The sequence below is a fragment of the Polypterus senegalus genome, chromosome 15, assembly GCF_016835505.1.
Source record: "Polypterus senegalus isolate Bchr_013 chromosome 15, ASM1683550v1, whole genome shotgun sequence".
In the NCBI taxonomy this organism is placed as follows: Eukaryota; Metazoa; Chordata; class Cladistia; order Polypteriformes; family Polypteridae; genus Polypterus; species Polypterus senegalus.
Window position 1 is genome coordinate 68,161,637 of NC_053168.1, and position 26,135 is coordinate 68,187,771.

The 26,135-nt window shown below is 37.3% G+C and overlaps 1 protein-coding gene across 2 annotated transcripts in view; it reads left to right on the forward strand.

Annotated features, from left to right (window-relative positions):
* Window positions 1–26,135, forward strand: part of si:dkey-12j5.1 (probable assembly chaperone of rpl4) — a 417,417-nt gene that overhangs the window by 36,078 nt on the left and 355,204 nt on the right. For both annotated transcript variants that reach the window (XM_039737187.1, XM_039737188.1), the window contains exons 5-6: window positions 8,888–8,991; window positions 21,085–21,208. In XM_039737187.1, coding sequence (XP_039593121.1) covers window positions 8,888–8,991; window positions 21,085–21,208 — 228 coding nt within the window. The remainder of the gene's footprint in view (window positions 1–8,887; window positions 8,992–21,084; window positions 21,209–26,135) is intronic.

Here is a 26,135-nt window from a genome sequence, read left to right on the forward strand (position 1 = left end):
AAGGTATGCGTCTGAGGCCGTTTTTAGAACACATTCACGGTTTCTGGTGATGAGAGCAGAGGAGTGCTTCCGTAACCACTGCAAGAGAGGGGGCAAAAATGTTATATTTAAAATCACAGGAAAAGTTCAGAAGGATAGAGGCTCAGTTTCAGAGTAGCTGGCAAAGGGAATTCACAAATGTGGCAAAGAATAGAAATGAAAACAAGTGAACATGCACAACACTCACCTAACAGAGGCTGAACTGGTAGCCATCACGTCACCAAGGCAGAAGGGTATGTGCATGTGAGTGCAGGAATGTTTAAATAGGATGGACTGCACCTGAGCAGGTGTTGACGTACGGTGCATATCCCAACGTGACGGTATATTGGAAGTCCGTGGTGGGTAACGTAAATGAGAATTGGATGGGCAAAAGGGCTTGCAGTGTAAAACCATGATCTGAATGCAAGGGGTTGTCATTTGACCAGGTCTTCGGCCTCAAGTGTAGATCTGTGCTATTGATTTGCTTAGCTGAGTAGTAGAGATACGTACTGACCTTTGTGTTTATAGTAGGTGCTTAGTTTTTCATTTTTGTCAGTCTGTCCTTTGTGAACTGTCTTGTAGCAGGATGAAGAGGGAGGAAGAGTTTTTTTTCATTGTTGTTTTTCTTCACTTTTGTTTTGAAAATCACTGTAAATATTATAAGTAGCACCTGCACTAATTTTCTTTTGTTTTACAAGTGTCTTTGCATTGGACTTTGTAAATATTTTTTTGAAAGACATTTGTTTGTAAAATAGTTTAGTCACGGCTGGAATAAATCAGAATGCTGTTTTTGAGTTTTTTTTTTGTCTGAGTCTCTCTTACTCCATCCCCTGGTTGCTCGGTCTCGTCTACTGGCACCTCTCGTGGAGAAGTGCACAACAGTGTCATTACCCAGGGTGTCACAACTGCCTCTTTGGCCCTCCACAGGTTTTTGTTCTTATCTACGAGGTGGAATTATTTTTCCATTTGCCAGCCTCAGCATACCACCAAAATATTCTCTTTACCTTCCATCTCCCTCTCCCAATGTGTCTTTTCTCAGACTTTGTCTTGCGTACCCTCTGTTCCTTCACCCAGTGAATCATTTTCACAAGACACCTCCAGTCTCAAAGCTTATATCCCTTCTGACTTAAGTGACTTTACACCCTTTTGTAAGATCAGTTCTGGTTAAGTCAGGAGCCACTAGTGTGATTAAAAGTAGGCCTATGAAAGACAGCAACAAAACCACAGTTTCTGAGACTATTAGATGTAAAAGTGTCATTATGTTTTATGCAGTTTCTAGAATGCTTTAGATAATGGTCTTCTTTTTTATTTTGTTTTTGAAATGTTATGTGTGTATATATATGGCACCATTACCCAGCCGTTTTGCCTCTGACGTGGAAGGACAGTCTGAGAGGACTTCCGGGGATGCTCTCTTTCCCCAAACTGTCATTTGGCAGCCTCCCTGGGTTGTAACGGCACCTCGGATTTCTGAGGGGCTGTATATGAATTACTATTTGCCAGCACAGCCCTGTTGAGATTTTTGGATGTCACAAGGGGAAGCTGTGGGAACTTCAGGAGCTGCAGAGCCCTAATTTGGGCTTCAGCTGCACCTGGGTAGCAATTTCAGACCTCCTTAATGAACCTTCTGTAGTGCTCTTGGGTGTGGCTTAAAAAGGAGCCAGCCACATACCAAAAGAAGTCAGAGTTGGAGGATGAGGCTGGTGAGGCACATATTCAAAAGAGAAAAGAGCCTGCAAGGAGGAAAGGGGACAGAGTTTTACCCAGCTTGGGATTATTGGTATCCTTTTTTCGCTTATTTGGTGATGTCGTTGTGCTACTGTTTTGTTTGACTGTTTTCATGAACACGTCACTACTTTCTGTTTTTGGTTACTAAACGTGATGCAGGTGACATTTTTGCAGGAATGATATAAAGAGATGGCTACACACAGTAGCATGTGTCCAAGTTTTAAGACCACTTAAAACATTTAAAGTGATGGCCCATAAGAGACAATTGTAGGAGGAACCAAAAAATAGATTAAAATTATACTTGTTTTTAGTATAGTACTATTTTGTTAGGTTTTATTTCATTTGGGAATGATTTGAATTTATTTTAATTTTCCTGTTTATTATTTAACAGAAATTGTAGGTTGTGTGACTGTACCTGTTATGTCATCATTATTTCCAGTATAAATATGGCCAGAGTGTGAGTCAAGATTATCCTTCAGTTGAGTAAAACATAATAAAACATTTTTTTAGTAGCCCTAGTGTTAGGTTAGTTTCATTTTAACCTTTCTTTTTTTACTTTGATTTCTCGACTGCCCCTGTACTTGTGACTTCTCACTTTAGATCATTGTCTGGCACTGATTAAGTTTCAGTTTCATGTTAATACTTCCTGACCTTCATCATTCACAGTAATTTTATAAACACTGTCTCACCAGATTCAGAAGAATCATGAAAAATTATAAATTTATTGAACTCCCTTCCCATCCTTGGCAGAATATTTTGGTTGATTTTTTTACTGATATCCCTTCCTCTATTGGTCTACTGTTATCTTGGTGATTATGGAATGACTGCCCATTTTATTCCATTAAAATCTTTGACTTTATTTTTTTTTTGAATTCTAGTTTGTGTTTGGTTTTGGTTGAAATATAAAAGACTTTTGTAATGTCTTTGACGGCTTCCTTTCCTTGCCACTAAAACAAATTATTAAACATTTCTGCTCTGTCTTTGTCTTCTCAGCTGGTTCTTGCCTTATGGGACTTTTAGCACACTTGCAGTTATATGGACTCTTGGCAGTACCTTTCCTTCCTCTCTGGCATGATGTTGTGTGTTGTCACTTGTCAGTACATGTTTCTTCCTCACTCTCTTGCAGTTCTCTATGGCCCTGTTTGTATCCTGTCCTATTCTTTCTTGTTTGGCAACTCATCAAAACTATCTTGTTGAGTACTATTTACAGTGCTATCATGTCTGTAGTGCTAGGGTGTTGTGCCATGTTAGCCATTATGAATTTAGTGAAAAGTCAAGCAAAATGACACCTTTTATTGGCTAACTAAAAAGATTACAATATGCAAACGTTTCAGGCAACTCACACCCCTTCTTCAGGCAAGATGTAATACATATTGTAATCTTTTTAGTTAGCCAATAAATGGTGTCATTTTGCATGACTTTTCACTAGTGCTATTATGAAAGACAGAACAAAAGATATTGTATGAACTGTAATCATTTAGGTTACGTGTGAAAGTCAGAGAACACAAAGACAGTTAATGGCTGAAATGAGAGGTACCGTTATGTTACCCTTAGTTATTTTAACAGGCAGATATCAATGACCACCTAGTTTTATTGGTAAACACACCATACTAACTTAAAGTACTTATATCAGATTTTGGTTTTTGTTTCCCTCTATTTTCTTTCAGTCCTTGCTCTTAGTGACACTTTTATTTGAATGAGAAACTTAGTTCTTGTAATCAACAGACTTACAAGCTAATCACAGATTGCTTGTGCTTTTAAGTCTGCATTAAAAGGAATGAGAGCAAATTTATGAGTGCAGTAAATGTTCACCTCTTTTTATAATCCTGAATGGCTTGTAAATATTACAGTAGAACTTCATTTAAAATGCCTAGGAATGTTCTTGGCACAATCATTTCTAATCTTAGCTAAACACTTCCATCTAGTGGCCAAATATATTTTAACTATACATCACTTTGGAAAATAGTTCCTAAATTAGTTGGAGCCTGCGGAGCATTTCACACCACAATAATCAGTTCAGTATCATAATACCTATGGTTGTGTTTTGCCCAACAACATCAAAAATGCGGTCCGACAACTCAAAATACAGCACAAAAATGTATTTGGTACTGGTTGTACCAGTTAGGAACTCATTCAATAAAAAGAATAAAACAAGTACTGCAAGAAATATTGCAATGTATCACAGCAAATATTGAAAAAGCTAATTAAAAGCAAAACATGTTTTATCTGATGTAGTCTTGTATGTTTTCTTTCAGTTTCATGCTTGTGATTTCCTTGTATAAACACAGTATGTACAGTAAATCTTTGATAGAACAAAACCTTAAAGAGAGCACAGTAAGGTTGCACACATGAAAGGCTCATACAAGTATGATCAACATTTTTCACCTGTTAATCATTGCAAGGTCTCATAAATGAGAATTCCAGCATATTAAAAATATGTTTTGTATTTTTCAAGTCATAGTTATTTCTTCAGAATATATTCATTTTCTGCATTAAAAAATGTGATCTAAAGTGAAGAGTGTTTTATAAATTTTAAAAATGCCTTGTCTGTTCCTGCAGCTTTACAATGGTGATGAAGTGTCCATAGGTGAAAGAAAGAGCCTTAAACACTTTAAAGCAGAAAAGGTTTCAATTTGAAATATGTCTTTCACATTTATGAGGCATCTTTGTGATAACAAAAGGGAAATACAGTATGAATAATTATTTCAGATTCTTGGAATTATTTTTCTTGACGTAAGAATGCATTTCCTGTTGACTGGTCTCCTCACAGCTGCCATTGTGCATAGAATTTAGATGTACAGTAAATAAGGAAGTTGACCAACACAATATGAAGCTGTTTATTTTGAGAAAACAGTTTCGAACTGTGAATATCCAGGGTGTAAACATAAACTTAAAAAAGAAGCCTTTACAGTTTCCATGGAAGTGGAAATGAAAACGTGAACCTGATCAGTCATTGTTGAAGGCTAATGCAGTTCCATGCCTGATTAAGCTGAGTCAATTCACTACAGCTGCAAGTGAAGCAGGGTGAAATGTAGAGCCCTATAGTATAAACAATAAAAATGCAATCTACTAGCAAACTGAATACTCTGTGGATGAGTAGTTCTTATGTAGGGTCATTATTATGTATGCTGTTTCACAGATCTAATATCAATGATTTAAATTGTCATCGTCTTTGTGGAGTTTGCGCGTTCTCCCAGATTTAGTGTAGTGTTCACCATAGCAAACATACAAAGCCATGAAAATAATTTGAAATTGCAATTTCACATTAGAGTGAATGGGATTGTGCATGGTTGTATGTCAGTTGGTCCTGTGAAGGGCAGACGCCTGTTTTTTTCCTTTCACACAGTGACATAGAGGGAGAGTGTAACGATGTGGGTTCTGGTTCCATGCTTTCATCTGACATTTGGAAACCCTTGAACCCAACACCGTCGATAATGTTACCGAGTGAGCTAAACAGTGAGACAACATTTGAGCAAGGGGATGGTTCAAAAAAAGTGCAGAAGTGCTTTTATTAAAACAGTCAAACAAAAACAAAGTGTTCAATAGATAAAGTGCAGTGCTTTTCAAAAATTCAGTCATTAAATAAATAATCCATAAAAACGTGGAGGTTAAAAATAGCAAACAAAAACAATTCTTTAAAAACGAGGTTAAAACGTTTCTTACAGGAGCAGTCTTTAAAAATCAACAAGTTCAGTGCCTTCTTTTAACTGGTGACTCCCCTGCTTCTCCCTGACCAGGCTCTGCAACAGGGGAGCCACTCTACCTGCAGCTGACCTTAGTGCCTGCCTCTGCTATCAGTTGCCTTACCAATCCTTGGCTCCGGTCGGCTCCTCTGGACAGCGACTTCGGAATTTCCCACGACCAAGGCTCTCACACAGGAAACACCACGTCCCAAGTCCTGACTCCCGCTACCTTCTGCGGAGAGTCCTGCACCTTCCGGTCACTCCCGCCCTGCAAAACAAACTCTGCGGGAGCGACCACAACCACTACTTCTCCCAGGTGTTGGCCAAACACCCAGGCTGCCTTCAGCTGCCTACAAGCGCTAGCTCGCCCACTTCCTGCTGCACCGACTTGCTCGCGCTCTCCCTCTCCTGTTCGTTCGCTCGTTGTCCTCACTGCTTCCTGCTGAAACCTCCGTTTACTTTTTCTTTCCGATTTGTTCTCTGTTCTTTTTTTTTTTTTCTTCTCCTCCCTTAACCGACTCGTGCTTCTCTTATCTAGCGAGGGGCCATAGCAGCTGCAGCACATTAGCCACGGGAACAATCACGGATGTGGGCAGTTCCTCACCTGTGCACTCTGTGATAAACGCCCACACCGCAGATCGCCCCGTGGCTTGCTATGGCCCAATGTCCCCTCACTAGGCCGTGAGCACGGTGATTATTTATTTAAAAACTGGCCCTTACTGAGAGCGCTGTGGACCCGCTATACCACAGAGAGACAAATTGGTGAGATGAACTGCAGAGCCAGTTTTCTTGTAAAGTGGCTGAATCTCAAATATAATTTGTTCACTTTTTTATTCCTTTCTGAAGCGATGTGGATACACTGATTTACAATATTTTTACAATCTGAAAATGTAGACTAATATACAATAACATTCTTTCTTTCATAAATAGATCTATGTGGTAAGTTTAAGACTTTTTTCATGTATGGACCCTGATACTCCTGAGCCACATTCTGACTGCAAAAACAGACAAGTTATTTTTAAAATATATAAAAAACACTTTAGAACACATTTTTATGTAGAAAATAAATATATACCATGTGTTGTTCTTCATGTTCTTCCTCTTCATCTTTTCCCACTTCTATGTGGGGTCAATGTGCCTAATCAGCCTTCTTCAAACAGTTTAGCCTTGCACCTCCTCCCCAGTCAAACCCATTTCCGTAAAATCTTCTTACGTTATCCCACAACTTCTGTTTTGGTGGTGTGAATGGGCACCAAGTTAATATTAAAAGAACAGGGTTCTATCAAGGGCTTCATCTTCAAACACGTTTGTGCAGTATCAGTGTTTAATTCATGCACAAAGGACATTTCAAAAGAACTCGACCAACAAAGATCACTCCAAGGGCAAGGTGTGTGATTGTCCATGAGGTCACGAAAGAACAAAGGGTAATTTCTAAGCAACTAAAAGCATCTCTCACATTGCTTAACGTTAGTGTTCATGAGTCTACCGTTAGGAGAACAGTGAACAAAAGTGGTGTGCATGGTAGGGTTGCAAAGAGAAAAGCACTGCTTTCCAAAAAAAGCATTGCTTCCCATCTAGAGTTTGCTAAAGAGCATTTGGACAACCCTGAAAGCTATTGGACGGGGAAATAAATTCTGAATTATACCAGCAAATTCTAAAGGAAAATGTCAGGACATATGTCCGGGGCTACATCTTAAGATAAACTGTGTCATGCAGCAAGACAATGAACCCAAGCACAAAAGTCATTCTACCAAAGAGTGGTTGAAGAAGAATAAAATAAAGATTTTGGAGTGGCCAAGTCAAAGTCCTGACCTTAACCCAATAGAAATGTTGAGTAATTACCTAAAGTGTGCAGTTCATTTGAGAAAACCCAGAAACATCCCTAAGTTGAGGCAATTCTTTAAGGAGGAATGGGCTAAAATTCCTCCAAGCCGATGTGCAGGACTGATCAAGACCTACCAGATACGTTTAGTTGCAATTATTGCTGCAAAAGGGGGTCACATTAAATTCTGAAAGTAAGGTTTTGCATACTTTTGCCACTCACATTTATGTACTACTGTGTGATTTTCCACAATAAATAAATTTCCATGTATGATATTTTGTCTTAATTGTTTAGCTGGGTTCTCCATATCTACTTTTAAAACTTGTGTGGAAATCTAATGTTTTAAGTAATATTTAAGCAGGAATTCGAAAATTCTGAAAGGTTCGCCAACTTTCAAGCACCACTGTAAATTATCATCATCACATGTCTTTACCACTTCAACCTCCTTTCTTAGATATCTTTCATGCTTTTGTGTTACCTCTGATTTTCTCATTAATTAATATAAACAATATAGAAATAATTAATAAAAAATTATTAATAATAATATATACCATGATTGTGAAAAAATAACTTTGACTTGAAAAAACAGCATATACCCTTTAACAACATGTGCAATTGCAAAAACAAAATATAAAAACATAGTTTTCAGTAAAAATACTTTTGAAAAAGCATCATATACAATAATGAGATGTACAATTACGATGAATTGGTTATTACACCACATTACAGAAAACAGTAACATATTTAAACCTCTCTTTCTTTCTTTGTTTCTTTCTTTCTTGTATTAAGTTAATTTCTTTACACAAATCAAATTTTTACTTTTTCAGATCAATAATCCTTGACATTGTACCACAGGTTATTTTATAGTTGCCAACATTTAAAACTCTTTATGTTTAACTTTCAGTAACCATGCAATAGTAGGCTGAGCTATGAAAGAGACATTCTTTATTGTTATGCACTTATTTCTGTTTATTTTAATTATTTTTTATTCGTTGAGCATGTGTTGCATAGAACTGTATATTTAGTCCTGTGTGTTTGTTTTCTTTTGAGTGAGGCTGAGCACTTATGTGCAACATGTCACACATGGTTGATCAATACAGCCTTTGTTTATGTTATTGTAGTCTGGTCCAGTGGCATGGTGTTGAGCTGAGTGAATTTCTGCATGTTGTAATCTTTTGCTTATACCATTTCCATATATTTTTGGGAACTGATATTAACACCAAAGCACACTGTTTCAAAATTAGAAAATTTCTCTTTTGGTTTTCCAACATGAGAAGGCTTACTTGCATCTTTTTGTAACTTGAAGGTCAGAGGCAGCGAATCTGAATTCCCAGATTGCTATTTTAATAACGTAAGGTACTGTGAAGCATTTTAATATAAAAATTACTAAACAAACAACAACAGTAGTACAGTAACAAAAATTAAACAAAAAAATAAGAAGATTGTTTCATCACACAGTCTGAATCAGAAATGTTTACACTGATTTTCTATCTTTCAAAATAGCTTTTGTAACATGTTTTGCTTTATCTATTTTTATATTCACTGTGGTTCAGAACAAATTTTAGAAGATTAATTTCAGTTATATTTTCTATTATACTGTATGTGCAGCATTCATATTTAAAGCAATTACTTTCCATAGACAACGAGTGCTGCTGCAGTTTCCAGTGATGAATGTGAAGTAACACAGAAGGATATTGCTGCGGCTTTTTGTTCCATTGCAGAAATATACTTTACAGATCTCTGGTAAGATTCATATTTGACATTATTTTTAAATCAATGTCTACATCTTGACTATAATAATCGTGTCATCCTTAAGTTTAAAATAATTCAATTTAAGGTAAGATGCGTAACTGTATAGTGCAGTAATGTGAATGAGAAATAAAAATTGGTTGAGAATGCAGGAGTTTGAGAAAGTTGTTTCATATTGTCTCTTTATTAGTTCCAAGGAGAAAATTTGGCTTTTTACAGAAGCTTAATCAATCAATCAATCCTATAATAACAACAGGATTGCTGAAAATAAAGAAAAACTTCTGACTTGGTAAAGATAAAAACAGCAATCACAGTAACCTTGAGGCATTATAAAGATATACTGCTGTTGAAGGATTCCCAGCAGCATTTCTTTACACACCTCTGCTGATTAATTTCTTTGCTGAAAGTACTCAATATTAGTGTGTCAGACAGTGGATGTGCAGCATTAATTATAATGGATCTCAATTTTGTTTTCACTACTACCTTCAGCTTGCCATTTAAATTGCCCTGTTGATTTGGTGGCCCAAGCTCTCTTGAAGTGATGTTACCAGCCCAGCACACCACAGCAAAACATTTTGCACTGGCCATCACAGAGCTGTAGAATATGTAAAGGATGATACTAATGTTGGTCTCCCAAAACAAAAAAAAAGGTCTGCTCTGCCCTTTCTTATATAGTTCTTCTGTGTTACGAAAGCCTGTTCATGATTTTGACACCTAAGTACTTGTAGCAATGCACCATCTCCGCATTCAGCCCCTGAATAGTGACCAGACATAGAAGCCCTTAAGATACATAATTACATCCACCAACCCAGTCTTTGTCCAATAGGCAAAATGCAGTGGGTCCAAGTGTTTTTTCACAAGGGAACATGTGTATTCTAGGATCAGCCTTTGGAAGGTGATCTGGATGTGGGATGTAAGGGTCTCTGGTCTGTAGTTATTAGCTGAAGAGGCACCTGCCTTCTTTGCAACTGAAACAATACACAATGCTTTCCTCAGCATCAGCACTTTTTGGAGCCTTTGTAACAGACTGAACCGGTAACGGAGACTACCACAAAGTTGTTTAGTATAGGCCTTTAGAACTTGAGGACTAACTTCACCAGAGGCCTCATGTCTAACGTCTTGCATAGAATTCACACTAAAACATAGTGTACAGACAAAACTAGAAAAGTACGAATGCACAAAATAATTCAGATGCATTAAACTGTGCGTAAGCAAAATTCTACACTCTTTCTATTATTAAATTCCAATCAGTGTGAATTTTTACACACATGCACAAGCCTATAGTCCCACCCCAACTCCTGACAGAATTTTGTCTGTTTGAATATGCAAATCAATATAAATAGTTCCTTCCGTTCAATGTTTTGTTAAAAGACAATGGCAAATGTTTGTGTAAAAAAGAAGAATTTCAGCAAATGCAAAATGGAGGGCTTGCTCAGTGAAGTGGAGGCAAGGAAGAACATACTATTTGGTGGCTTAAGCAGTGGTATAAGCAACTGAAGGAAATTAATGGAGTGGCACAGTATAGCACAGGCACTCAAAAGTTCAAGTTCAGAAAGTTGCACAGTGCCTGAAATAAGAAAGAAGTTGTCAAATATCAAAGTTGACGTGAATAGGCAAGATGCAGCCCACCATCTGAGTGTCAACACCACTGCAGGAGATAGCATAATTCTGGGGCTCACACTGTTTGAGCTGTGAGATGCTGCAATTATTGGCGAGACACTTATAACCAGCATTTTTACTAGTGGGTGAGGGGGACTCCAAAATCGCTGCTGGTGAAGGTGAGTTTTACTTTTTTTTTTGGTTACCATCATCCATACCCATGTAAATAATGTACATGTTTAATAAGATAAACAACCAGGCAGCAGATATGGCATTACTATTACTTCTGTTTCAGACATTATTACAAAAGGTGACTCCATGCCGGGGATGCAACTCCAGGCGGTGATAGTGCTGCTGTGCCAAGCACGTCTTCGGGTGCTGGCTGTGCACACACTCCTGCTTCGGAAAGTGCCGGACGACCACTTGGCCGTGTGATGATGGATGAATCACAAAATGCAATAGTGGATGCTGTAAGAGATGTGGCCAATGAACTAAGGAATATACAGTGGTGTGAAAAACTATTTGCCCCCTTCCTGATTTCTTATTCTTTTGCATGTTTGTCACACAAAATGTTTCTGATCATCAAACACATTTAACCATTAGTCAAATATAACACAAGTAAACACAAAATGCAGTTTTTAAATGATGGTTTTTATTATTTAGGGAGAAAAAAATCCAAACCTACATTGGCCCTGTGTGAAAAAGTAATTGCCCCCTTGTTAAAAAATAACCTAACTGTGGTGTATCACACCTGAGTTCAATTTCCGTAGCTACTCCCAGGCCTGATTACTGCCACACCTGTTTCAATCAAGAAATCACTTAAATAGGAGCTGCCTGACACAGAGAAGTAGACCAAAAGCACCTCAAAAACTAGACATCATGCCAATATCCAAAGAAATTCAGGAACAAATGAGAACAGAAGTAATTGAGATCTATCAGTCTGGTAAAGGTTATAAAGCCATTTCTAAAGCTTTGGGACTCCAGCGAACCACAGTGAGAGCCATTATCCACAAATGGCAAAAACATGGAACAGTGGTGAACCTTCCCAGGAGTGGCCGGCCGACCAAAATTACCCCAAGAGCGCAGAGACGACTCACCCGAGAGGTCACAAAAGACCCCAGGACAACGTCTAAAGAACTGCAGGCCTCACTTGCCTCAATTAAGGTCAGTGTTCACGACTCCACCATAAGAAAGAGACTGGGCAAAAATGGCCTGCATGGCAGATTTCCAAGACCAAACCACTGTTAAGCAAGAAGAACATTAGGGCTTGTCTCAATTTTGCTAAGAAACATCTCAATGATTGCCAAGACTTTTGGGAAAATACCTTGTGGACTGATGAGACAAAAGTTGAACTTTTTGGAAGGCAAATGTCCCGTTACATCTGGTGTAAAAGGAACACAGCATTTCAGAAAAAGAACATCATACCAACAGTAAAATATGGTGGTGGTAGTGTGATGGTCTGGGGTTGTTTTGCTGCTTCAGGACTTGGAAGGCTTGCTGTGATAGATGGAACCATGAATTCTACTGTCTACCAAAAAATCCTAAAGGAGAATGTCCAGCCATCTGTTCATCAACTCAAGCTGAAGCGATCTTGGGTGCTGCAACAGGACAATGACCCAAAACACACCAGCAAATCCATCTCTGAATGGCTGATGAAAAACAAAATGAAGACTTTGGAGTGGCCTAGTCAAAGTCCTGACCTGAATCCAATTGAGATGCTATGGCATGACCTTAAAAAGGCGGTTCATGCTAGAAAACCCTCAAATAAAGCTGAATTACAGCAATTCTGCAAAGATGAGTGGGCCAAAATTCCTCCAGAGTGCTGTAAAAGACTCATTGCAAGTTATCGCAAACGCTTGATTGCAGTTATTGCTGCTAAGGGTGGCCCAACCAGTTATTAGTTTCAGGGGGCAATTACTTTTTCACACAGGGCCGTGTAGGTTTGGATTTTTTCTCCTAAATAATAAAAACCATCATTTAAAAACTGCATTTTGTGTTTACTTGTGTTATATTTGACTAATGGTTAAATGTGTTTGATGATCAGAAACATTTTGTGTGACAAACATGCAAAAGAATAAGAAATCAGGAAGGGGGCAAATAGTTTTTCACACCACTGTAAATGCTGTACTATATTATATTGACCACAAATTAAATTGATTGGTTGAATAGTAAATGCTGCATCTGATTGAGTTTTTACATTCTGCTAATTACATTCAAATAAAGTTTTAATGCTGTTCAATTTGGCTAATCATTTGGAGGGTCATGGTCGGGTTCATTATACTGCATCTATTCAGGTATTGGCAAGCCATGATTGTGTGCCGCATTATGTGACATACTACATGCTTGCATAATGCAACACACTCTCTGAAGACTGTAGAGCAGCACTCCACCAGTCTTATCCAGGCAGTGACAATGGCTCTTAAGCTGTGCTATGGTATTTTCTACCACCGCCCTAGCCTGAGAGTGGAAGGCATTATAATGTTGCTTTTGTTCAGTTAAGTAAGTAATCATGTTATATGGTTACAACATACAGATAACTTAGAATTTTGACCAAAGCGGCAATATTAAATTACTTATCTTGGGGAGAAGCCAGCCATCATATTCAGCACCATTTTGAAGCTTATACCCAACACTACTATTTCTCAGAATGAATGATTCATGAGTTGGGCCAGGACATCTCACCACAACATTAATGAGACACATTTTCGCATCACATATAATTTGCACATTAATGGAGTGAAAATGCTTATCTCTGTATTATATAAATTAATCCTGGGACAAGACAAGACTTTTTAGCCAGGGATGAGACGTGACTTTTTCAGACAGATACTTTCAAGTCCCACGAGACAAGACTTTGTGCCAAGAGATTTAACCATGCCCGGGGCCATAAATAAAACTATGCCCGGGGCCATAAATAAAAGACAATGAGTAGGTGACAAAGTAGAACGTTGTAAAGAATTCAAAAATGATGGCATGATACACATGCAGAGCAGGTTAGAGATAATGAAAGTACTAAAATTCGAAAGTCTCAAACAAATGATAGTAAAGATTGCATTAGCGCAAACAAATGGAAATTATTACTCGGTGAAATAACGGAACAGCGAAAAGAGATCGAATATTGTTTGGATTTAAACTTTTTTTTAAACATTAAAGTGTCTCTCGCGGCAAGTCAAATTGCAATCTCTTGGCACCAAGTCTCATGTTTAAGGTCCCCGCGAGACGCTCCGTGGCCAGTCTCTTTCATCTTACAGGTCTTTAAAGTGTCTTCCGAGAAGATCATGTCTCATCTCCCTTCCACCAAGATTTTTTTTTTATAATAGAGAGACATATTTTATAAAAGCATCTATTATATATTTTGTAGCATAATTGCCTGTTCTAAATAGAGCTGAGATAGAATGTCTGAGTTAACCCCTTCAGTGCCCTTCAGACACTAAAGGATTTAGACCAGATTATTGTACTGAGAAACTTTTATTCACACTTCCATGAGTCATTATTAGCGGCAAGGCAATGCCATGGCAAATACCAAGGATTGTTCCAGCCTTGTGACCTATGATTGCTTGGATAGGCTCAGGCCCTCCTACAGTTCTGCTCAGGGTGTAGCATATTAGAAAATTGGGTGGATGGATCCTCAATTTGTGGGCCAGCTCAGTGGAAGCAGAGTATCTTCTACCCAGCATGATGTAACAGGTTGCAAACATTGTTCAGATTATTCAGGGTAAACTCAAAGCATTCCCCATTCACCATTATATTCTCTGTTAACTTTCATGAAGTTGAAAGTCGCATTTGAAGTTCAAGTTACAAACAAAAATCTTATGCACATGATTATCTGCCAAGGTGTGGCTTGTTGCACTCTGGCGAAACATACTGTGCTAATGATATACTAAAGGTATTTTAGTGACCAGAAATCAAGTTCAATTCATACACCCAGGTTTGCATCATTATCATATTATATATTATTAGCATATTTGAGAAATACAGGTCAAAGGTTACTCCTGGTTATTTTCCATTAGTACCATTAAGCAGGTGGACCCAGACTAAGCATGATTCCTAATTAATTTTAATTACATTTTTTACCAAAGGGAAAACGAATTGAGCCATTGAAACATTTCATGGCTTGTGAAGTTCCAGCTCTGCCTATGAAATCTGGGCAAACCTAACAACATCTGAATGAGTCTGTGATGATTGTTTTTTAGCTGGTGAAGTCATAAAGATGACAAGCCAGTATTCAAAGCAAATTGGGTATAAAATAATTGTCTAGAAAAGCAATTGTCATGCCAGTATTTTCCTCCGTATTATACAGTATGTGAGCAAGCACACACATATCCATCACTTATGTTATAATTGGTGTGCAAGTAACTCATCCTTTAGAATTGTTGTTCTTATTGGAATAAAATTTGAAATAAGCCAATCAGTGTTCCTCGGGTTCTTCGTGGTTCTTTTACTATTGGAAAATTAGTTAAATATTTTAAACGAGAAATGCTTATTAGGTAATGAGATGACAGATCATCACAGGAAAGGAAACCTAAGGAAAAATGCATATATTTCAGAATTTTTAGAATAAAAAAGAACAGTTGACTAAACAGTGGGGTAAATTAAAAGTAAGAGTGATGCAATAATTGTGAAATTGGCTGGAATAAAAACCTGCAAACAATGTGTCTTCCAGAATTGAATTTGAAGACAAGCTTATCTGTATAAATACAGCTGAGTTGGTGTCTGCACTTATTTTTGTGACTATTAAAATATAATTTAGGCATAGTTCAACTGAGAATTGGTACCACTGTGTGGGGAGGTAGTGGCAGTGCAAGGACAAAATGAGTGCCAAGCAGTAGTACATCATCATCTATCATTTTATTATGCTTTATATCCTGAATTACAAAAAATAATTCCAGATACAATATGGCCCTAACTGGGGTGATATTGGATTTAGTGAAAATAGTCAAGAAAATGTTTCGGTAGCTGGAAATTGAACCTGAATAAACTGCTTCCACAGCAGTCATGCTCACTGTTACACCACCATCTCAACCAGAATCATATTCTGCTAACAGTACCTTGGAAGATGTACTATGCTAACCACTTGAAGCAGTCATAAATTCAAAGTCAAATCTCATAAAAAATCATGACTACTGATCATACGTATTTAGTGCAAAATGTTCAGCAAAGTTTTAAAATAATACCAACCAGTATAGTTTCACAGAATCTTTGCCAAGTACTTCTCTGATTTCAGTGTTATTCTGAAAATTGCCCAATTATACTATTTTAGATTTAAATCTGTTATTATAAAATGAAAATGTAGTTCAATCAAAGAACAATTTACTAAATTTTATCAGTCAGAAGTGAAAAGCAGTTAAAGGTTTTGTATGAATCACTGGCACTCTTAAGGTTTGACTGTTACTCTGCCCAAATCACAAATTCAACAACATTCTATGGCACACTTCCTGTAGCAAAAACTGTTGTCTAAGGTAAAAAGAATCTTTGGACAAAAGAAATCCAGGATTGTTAACCATTGGTAATGTATTATTAGAGTTCTGCTGTGAAATGTGTACTGGTAATGTGTTTTTTTTCTGAAATATCCACTATCTAAATAAGCATTGATGCATCTCATCTAATGGCTGATGTGACTTTAAAAATCATATTTTCTTTAATAAGGGATGTTCCAAAGGCTTTTTTGCAAAAGGTGAACAGTTTTGTTTTTTTTTAATCTGAAATGTCTTTCATTCAATTAATGTCAAAATAGTAACTTTACTAATTCTTCATTTTTAAAAATACTGTCAATTCATTACAGTATCTTGTAAAAGTATTCATCTTCCTGTGCGTTTGTCTTGTTTTGTTGCATTACAATGTGGAATTAAAATGGATTTTATGTAATGAACATAACAATATAATCTAAAAAAAAAAAGTTGTGAGTGTGTATGTTCAGCCACAGCTGAAGTCACTAACAAACTATAAATGTGACATTCTGTTTAAGACATCTACTTTGTGCAGGGCAAAAGTAATTTTTTCCAATAATGTTCACAGACAGAGAATTTCACTTTTGATTGACTATATCACAATTCCAGTATGTCACAAGTTTCCATATACTTTAATAATATTTAGTAGCATTATCTTTGTTGCACACACTTTTTCAGTTCTGCTCACAAATTTTCAATCGGATTGAGGTCAGGGCTTTGTGATGGCCAGTCCAATACCTTGACCTTGTTGTCCTTAAGCCATTTTACCACAACTGGATATATGCTTGGGGTCATTGTCCATTTGAAAGACCCATTTGTGACTGAGCTTCAAATTCCTTGCTGAGCTCTTGAGATGTTACTGCATTATATCTACATAATTTTCCTACATAATGATGCCATCTATTTTGTGAATTGCACCAATCCCTCCTGCAGTAACACACCCCCCAGAACATGATGCACCTACCTCTATGTTTGACGGTTGAGATGGTGTTCTTTGGCTTGCAAGCCTCACCCTTTTTCTTCCAAACATAACTATGGTCATTAGTGCCAAACAGTTTGATCTGGGATTCATCGGACCAGAAGACATTTTTCTAAAAGGTAAGATCTATGTTCCCAGGCTAGCTTTTTTATGGCAGCTATGGAGCAGTGGTTTCTTCTTTGCTGAGCAACATTTCAGGTTATGTAGATATAGGACTCATTTTACTGTGGATATAGATACTTCCTTACCTGTCTCCTCCAGCATCTTCACAAGGTCCTTTGCTGTTGTTCTGGGATTGATTTGCACTTTTTGTGCCAAAGTACATTCTTCACTAGGATACAGAATGCATCTCCTTCACGAGTGGTATGACAGCTGTGTGTTCCCATCGTGTTTATACTTGTGTATTATTTTTTGTACAGATGAATGTGGAACCTTCAGGCTTTTGGAAGTTGTTCCCAAAGATGAACCAGATATGTGGAGGTCCACAGTTTTTTATCTTTTTCTGAGATCTTGGCTGAATTCTTTTGATTTTCCCATTATGTCAAGCAAAGAGGTTGTGAATTTGATGGTAGGTCTTAACATACATCCACATATTGAATCCAACTAGGCTAATTGGCTATCAGCAACTAAATTTGTCATTGCCTAAAAGCTTAATATCATTTTCTGCAAATTGCCAAGGTGTTTAAAGACACAGTTAACAATATGTATGTAAACTTGGTCCCACTGGAATTGTAATATAGTGAATAAAAGGTGAAATAATCAGTCTCTGAACATTGGTGGAAAAAATACTTTTGCCCTGCACAAAGTAGATGTCTTAAGCAATATGCCAAATTTACAGTAATATGAAAAGTTGGGGAACCCCTCTCAACCTGCATAATAATTTACTCTACTTTCAACAAAAAAGAGGTGGTATGTCTTTCATTTCCTAGGAACATCTGAGTACTGGGGTGTTTCCCGAACAAAAATTTTTAATGAAGCAGTATTTAGTTGTATGAAATTAAATCAAATGTGAAAAAAATGGCTGTGCACAAATTTGGGTTGGATTAGCTCGTTAAGCCTTCAACTTCATAGACAGGTGTGTCCAATCATGAGAAAAGGTATTTAAGGTGGTCAACTGCAAGCTGTGCTTCCCTTTGACTCTCCTTTAAAGAGAAACAGCATGGGATCCTCAAAGCAACTCTCAAAAGATCTGAAAACAAAGATTTTTTAGTATCATGGTTTAGGGGAAGGCTACATAAAGCTATCTCAGAGGTTTAAACTGTCAGTTTCAACTGTAAGGAATGTAATCAGGAAATGGCACAGTTGCTGTTAAACCCAGGTCTGGCAGGCCAAGAAAAATACTGGATCGGCATATGCTCAGGATTGTGAGAATGGTTGCAGACATCCCGCAGATCACCTCCAAAGACCTGTAAGAACATCTTGCTGCAGATGGTGCATCTGTACATCGTTCTACAATCCAGTGCAATTTGCATTAAGAACATCTGTATGGCAGGGTGATCTGAAAGAAGCCCTTTCTGCACCAACACCACAAACAAGAGTCGCTTGTTGTATGCAAATGCTCATTTAGACAAGCCAGATTCATTTTGGAACACAGTGCTTTGGACTGATGAGACAAAAATTGAGTTATTTGTTCATAACAAAAAGCACTTTGCATGACAGAAGAAGAACACCGCATTCCAAGAAAAACACCTGCTACATGCTGTCAAATTTGGTGGTGGTTCCATCATGCTATGTGGCTAGTTCAGGGACTGGGGCCCTTGTTAAAGTGGAAGGTCAGATGAATTCAACCCAATATCAACAAATTCTTCAGGATAATGTTCAAGCATCAGTTCCTAAATTGAAGTTACGCAGGGGTTGGATATTCCAACAAGACAATGACCCAAAACACAGTTCGAAATCTACAAAGGCATTCATGCAGAGAGAGAAGAACAATGTTCTGGAATGGCCTTCACAGTCCCCTGACTTGAATATCATCGAAAATCTATTGGGTGATTTAAAGCAGGCTGCCCATGCTTAGCATCCATCAAATTTAACTGAACTGGAGAGATTTTGTATGGACGGATGGTCAAAAATACCTCCATCCAGAATCCAGACACTCATCAAAGGCTATAGGAGGCATCAAGTGGCTGTTATATTTGCAAAAGGAGGCTCAACTAAGTATTGAGGTAATATGTCTGTTGGGGTGCCCAAATTTATGCACCTGTCTTATTTTGTTATGATGCATATTGCATATTATTTAATCCAGTAAACTTAATGTCACTGCTGTAATACTACTGTTTCTATAAGGCATGTCATATATTAAAAGGTAGTTGCTACTTTGAAAGCTCAGCCAATGATAAACAAAAATCCAAAGAATTAAGAGGGCTTCCCAAACATTTTCATATGACTGTATAATTTGTTAATATAAAACCTGTGGAGGGGTTATAAAGGGAGTTTTAAAGAATTCAGCCTAAGTGTATGTAAACTTCTGAAATCAACTGTTTGAAGCCCTTAAACAAGATCTGGTCCAAACAAATTCCTTTAGAAGTCACATAATTGGTTCAATCAGAGTGTCACATGATCTGCCGCATGATGTCTGTATAAACATATCTGTTGTAAAAAGCTAATGACCATAAACATACTGATAAAGATACACTGGAGTGGTTTAATGTAAACATTTAAATGTCTTGGAATGGCCTAGCCAATGACCAGACCTCAATCCAAGAGAAAATCTGTGATATAATTTGAAGATTGCTGTACACCAGTGCAAGCCATCTAACTTGAAGGAAATTAAGCAGTTTTGCTTTGAGGAATGAGCAGAAATCCCAGTGGCTGGATGTGTTAAGCTAATATAGACATTCCCCAAGAGACTTGAAGCTAGAATTACAGCAAAAGGTGGGTCTAACCAAGTATCGACTTTGGTGAGTGAATACCTATGCACACTTGTCTTAATTAATGTTTGTGTCACAATTAAAAATATTTTGCACCTATAAAGTGGTAGGAATTTTATTTTAAAAGAAATGGTGCTACAGGTGGTGCACAGTGGCGCAGTGGGTAGCGCTGCTGCCTCGCAGTTAGGAAACCCGGATTCACTTTCTGTGCCCTCCCTGCATGGAGTTTACAAGTTCTCCCCGTGTCTGCGTGGGTTTCCTCTGGGTGCTCCGGTTTCCTCCCACAGTCCAAAGACATGCAGGTTAGGTGCACTGGTGATTCAATAACTGTCCCTAGTGTGTTCCTGGGCTGTGTGTGTGTGTGTGTGTGCGTGCCCTGCGGTGGCCTGGCGCCCTGCCTGGGGTTTGTTTCCTGCCTTGCGCCCTGTGTTGGCTGGGATTGGCTCCAGCAGACCCCCGTGACCCTGTAGTTAGGATATAGCGGGTTGGATAATGGATGGATGGATTAAATGGTGCTAAGTCCCGAAAAACAGGTTGTAATGCAACAAAACAGGACAAACACTGATACTTTTGCAAAGCACTGTATCTTTCTGTATTTTATCACTAAGCAAGCTAAAGTTCTTCATGAAAGATTGAAGTGGATTTTCCTTTGGACCCAGAATTATAAAAGCTAGGGTCCGGTTATGTTTCATTTGCATGACTTATAACTCTTTACCTCACCATTTGACTCCCCTTGGGATCAGTAAAGAATTTGTCTGTCTGTCTAACTTTCTTTCAGTCTCTCCACCTTATTTGCTTATTCCAACTCAGTACTGTGAACTTCTCCCATCCATTGTAGTGCATTTTTACTAATATACACATATGCATACCAGGGGAATGCACAGTTTCACATCAGTTAGAATGTGCAAAATCTAATTACACGGTGCCTGGGATTGTTTTAATGTAATGTGTAATGTTATGTGTGTAATATAAAGTTTTTTTTTATATTGTCTTAAATACAGTGGAACAATTGTGCCAAAATTAATGTATATTATCTTTACTGTTTTGCAATATTACATTAAGACCTAGTTACATTTTCTTTTAACTGAGAAGGTTAACCAAGTTAAACATATTTGCGTTCATAGTTTTTATTGTTTTAAAGTCATTCTGGTTTAATGAAACTAATATGCTGCCACACTTTTTGTTCATGTAGCATGGAAGATGGAGCTTCAGATAAATGCAAAGAAGCCATTGAAAAAGCTCTGCAGCATGATCCAGATAATCCTGAAGCACTTCAGCTGATGGCTAGTTACCTCTTCAGTACAGAGAAATCTAAGGTAAGAAAAAAACTGAAACTGACATGTAAATTACACACATTATTTGTATTCATAATGTGATTATGCATCCCAGTTGACATCAAATGGACCTGGTTGAGTTTCTTTGGATTTAGACAGTTACTATGCTTATTACGTATTAATGAACATTGTACATACAGTAGATTCAGAAAGTATTCCACCACTTTCTCTTCCTGCACACTTTATTGTGTTGTAGATTTAATTGCAAATGTATACATTTGTCATTTTTTCCAGTCAATAACTCATAATGTCAAAGTGAAAACATGCATTCAGAAAAGTTTACAAATTTATTAAAATTCAAAACTTAAAACTCTCATTTATGGAAGTATTCGGACATTTTCTGGTCACATGTGACCTGTTTGCTTTAATTATCCTTGATGTGTCTAAAGCTTGATTGGAGTCCACCTGTGACAAGTGGAATTGATTGGACAAAGCATAGAAAGGCACACACCTGTGTATATAAAGTCGCACAATTCACACTACATGTCAGGACAAACGCCAAGCCATGTAAGGATCTCTCTGTAGACCTCAGCGATAAAAATGTGGTGAGGCATAGATTAGGGCAAGGGTATAAAACCTTTTCCAAAGCATTGAGTGTTTCCACGAGCACAGTGTCCACAATAATTGTGAAATGGGAGAAGTTTGGGACCCCAAGGACTCTTCCTAGAATTGGCCATCCAGCCAAAATGAGTAACCAGGGAAGAAGGGTCATGGTCAGTGAGGTCAGTCTAACAGAGCTTCTGAAGTCCTCTGCTGAAACAGGCGAACCTTTCTGAAAGACAACCATCTCAACAGCATTCTATCAATCAGGCATTTATGGTAGAGTGGCTAGATGGAAGCGACTGTGGAGTTAAAGGCAACTGATGGAATTTAAACGATTTTGAGACCATGAGGAAAACAATTCTTTTGTCTGGTGAGACATAAATTGCACTCTTTGGACAAAACTCCAAGCACTATCTTTGACAAAGACACTGCTTATCACGTGCTTATGGTGAAGCATGTAAAAAATATATTGGGTTGAAGATATGAAATTCTCAGGATGATTGTTTAAAAAAATCTAAAAATGCATATTTGGTATATTAGCATTTTTCCCGCTATAGTAAAATGTTTGTTTCATAGTATTGACACAAATGTAAAGTATTAAGCCAGATACACTTATATATTAAATTCTCCATGCAGAAGATATTTTAATATCCTGTGGTCCTCCAAATGAGGTAAGAGAAAATGGGAAAATGTGTATAATAAGAGTCAATCATTTCAAGGCACACAAGTTTGCCGCAGTTAAAAGACAGCATTTGAAAAAAACATTTAGATTTTTTCCTTATGGTGTAAATCTCATTTTGCTCAATTGCTAATGAATATAGGATGTGATTTTTCCCATTCTGCTATAGTAACCAAGTTAAAGCTGAGTAGTTGGGCGAAGATAAGGCAGGAATCTAGAAGTAAAATGCAGATTATCACAGTTGTTCGTTAAGCAACAGTACAGTGATCCCTTGTCGATCGCAGGGGATGCGATCCAGAACCCCCAGCGAAATGTTAAAATCCGCAAAGTAAAAACCATACGTTTATATTGTTATTTTTATATTGTCATGCTTTGGTCACAGATTTGCACAGAAACACAGGAGGTTATAGAGACAGTGACTTTAAAACACTGCAAACAAACATTTGTCTCTGTTTCAAAAGTTTAAACTGTGCTCCATGACAAGACAGAGGTGACAGTTCCATCTCACAATTAAAAGAATGCAAACATATCTTCCTGTTCAAAGGAGTGCGTGTCAGAAACAGAGAATGTCAGAGAGAGACAGAGAGCGAAAAGCAAACAATCAAAAATCAATATGTGCTGTTTGGACTTTTAAGTATGCGAAGCACCGCGATAAAGTAGCTGCAAGGAAGGGAGCAATGTGAAGGTAGTCTTTCAGCATTTTTCAGAGGAGCGTACACTAGGTCAGTGTGTGAACAGCCCCTATGCTCACACCCCCTCCGTCAGGAGCAGAGAATGTCATAGAGAGAGAGAGAGACAGAGAGAAAAAAAGCAAACAATCAAAAATCAATACGTGCTGTTCGGGCTTTTAAGTATACGAAGCACCGCGCGGGAAGCGTATCATATATCATTGAGGAGTTTTATTTAATACGTAATACGTGCTTTAATTGGGTAGTATGAAATCAACTGGGCAAAGCAACTGAGAAAGCATGTACCATAAATTAAAATACCCATTGTCCGCAGAAATCCATGAACCAGCAAAAAATTCGTGATATATATTTAGATATGCTTACATATAAAATCCGCAATAGAGTGAAGCTGCGAAAGTCGAACCGCGATATCGCAAGGGATCACTGTATTTCACCTGGTGTTGCGCTACATAGGGCCATTAAACAATATGGATTTATGGTGACCTGAAGGCTACCATCTAAGTAGACTTTGGTAGAAGGTGTATCCAAAACATGTGACTAAGGGAGTCTAGTGGTTGAAACCAACTGTTTCAAGTACTTTGAAATCCAGCATTTATTTTTATAGCATTATTTGAGAGAAATGTATGGAATATAGAATTTTAAGCTATTTAAAACTGTGTTTTACATGGTTGAAGAAAGAATGGATTCTGTCTAGAAATCTAATTGCATAATCCATTTTCTAATGCACTTTAAGATTATGTAGATATACTGTGGAATTACCAGTAACCTCTTGAGAAAGCAAGGCAGAAAACGCCTTTGACCTGGTGCCAGCTCTTCCCAGGGCCACATTGGAGCCATACTGGAGTTATCATTTAATCTAAAATAATGTTCTGGTGGATGTGGGAAGGAAACTAGAATACCCAGAGGAAAACTCATACAGACATGGAGGCAATGTGTGACCTCCATACAGACAAGAAATGCAGCTTTAGACACTGCTTTATGTTGATTGGCATATTCGTTTAAACCATAAAAAGTATTTTTTATGAGTATTCGAGTAATTTCAATTGTATTTTAATTAAAATAATCTGTATCGGTATTTCTGTACTGGTCCCCTAATTTGGAATACTGCCCAGAAATCATACTGTATATTGGAATATTGTATTATTTGAATATTTAATTTTTCCTTTAGTGTCTGACTGTCTTTACGTGACCAAGTCATCACTTGCATTAAAAAGTATTTACAGTACAAATGCCTAATATAACAGTGATTGAAATACACATTGGCTATTATTTTGAGGTGTTGCTTGGAGGTGTTTAATGCACCCATAAAGATCTGTGTTTTTTTTTTTAATATTATAATTATTTCCACAGGCAATTTAAAGAATCTTAAATGAAAGAAGTAAAGATCTGTGTATCAAGGCAAGATAAGGTTTATAAAATGTTTAAACTGCTTTTCTGGTGAGAGTCCAGCTGAACATGTCAGACCAGACCAGACCATCTTATCCCATCATTACACTCTGGCTGTTTTCAGTATTCTAGGATAGCTGAAAGATCTAATGCCTGCAAGCATGTATTGGGTCTGTCATGAGTCTCCCAACATTAGCTTCTAGAGACAAAATTAGTATATCAAAAATGTTTGGATCTGAAATACTGCATTATCTTGTGTACATTTTTTTTTTACTTTTACCTTTTAAAGGTCAGTTTATATCATTTACTTATTTATATTAATAATCCAGTAATTGTGCATTGAAGAGATTTGCAACTTTTAGCATATTCATTGCATTATTAAGGTACCACTAGATGGCACACCAGCAATAGGGAAAAAATATTTTTAGTAAAAAAAAAAAAAGTTCTTTTATATCTGACTTACCTTTACTGGTGTTGATAGGCATTTTTTTTTTCATTTTTCTCATGCTGAATGTTCCATGAATATGTATAATTGTAAATTGTATGTAAGGGCTCAAAGGCCTTTGTTTCATTTAACATTTCACAGTAACTCCATTGAAAATTACAAGTCACTAGAAGTTTAACCAGTCTTGTTTTAAATTACTTGTTCAGTAATGTTAATTAGATTATGTTTAATTAAGCAAAGCCCCTTTAACAATTTAAGGAAATGTGCAGTAGTGTGGAACCTGTGAATGATAAAAAAGGAGTTAGGTCTGACTATGGTTCTGCTCTTCAGACATTGTTATTCAGGTTATCAGTCTGCTTTGTCGGACAGTATGTATCTCCTTTTTACTGGGAAAAAATAATTTACTGAAAGCCTGCAGTACACTGGACTGACCAAATAAGAGGGCAATTTTTAAAAAGGAATAAAATCAGCACTGCTGCATTTTGGCAAGATTAACACAAGGTCTTTGGTGAGCATACTGGTTTGTAAAAATGTCTGTCATGTTAACCTTGAGTTCCTAACAACAGGAATTAACTTCATTACACATGATTGTTAAAATATATGTATTTTGATTCCCCTGGATACATAATTAATGATGTGAATTAGAGTCACTGGCTGTTTTTGGGTCTTTTATTATTCAACATTCTCTCCAAGGTCATCCCGCTAGTTCTGATCGAGCCTCATCTTCTATCCAAGTATCACTCCTTGACCACTCATCATTCCTTTTGATTCACAGTCATCTCAAGGCCTCTCCTTTTTCAGCGGTTGTCTTAATGGTAGTCTTTGAAGAGAAACTAACCTGCAAAATCTCTGCTGCTCACTTAACAGACACATGCATGGTACCCCTGCCATATTACCAAATACTGTATGTAATATATGTATAATACAAAAAAGCTCATAATAATTCATTTTTGATAGCCATCAACCAACTATGCATTCTTAGAATAATCTGAATGCTGTATGACTTGTGTTTTTTGTTTTTTTTAAGCATACAGTTTTGTACAGTTATCTAGTACCTTTTTAGTGCTTCTGCTTCATGGATCCGGCATCATGGTTTCAGATGTGGCATCTGGTTATTGTCGGTGTCAAGTGTGCATGTTAACTCCATGCCTGCGTGGGTTTTTCCTG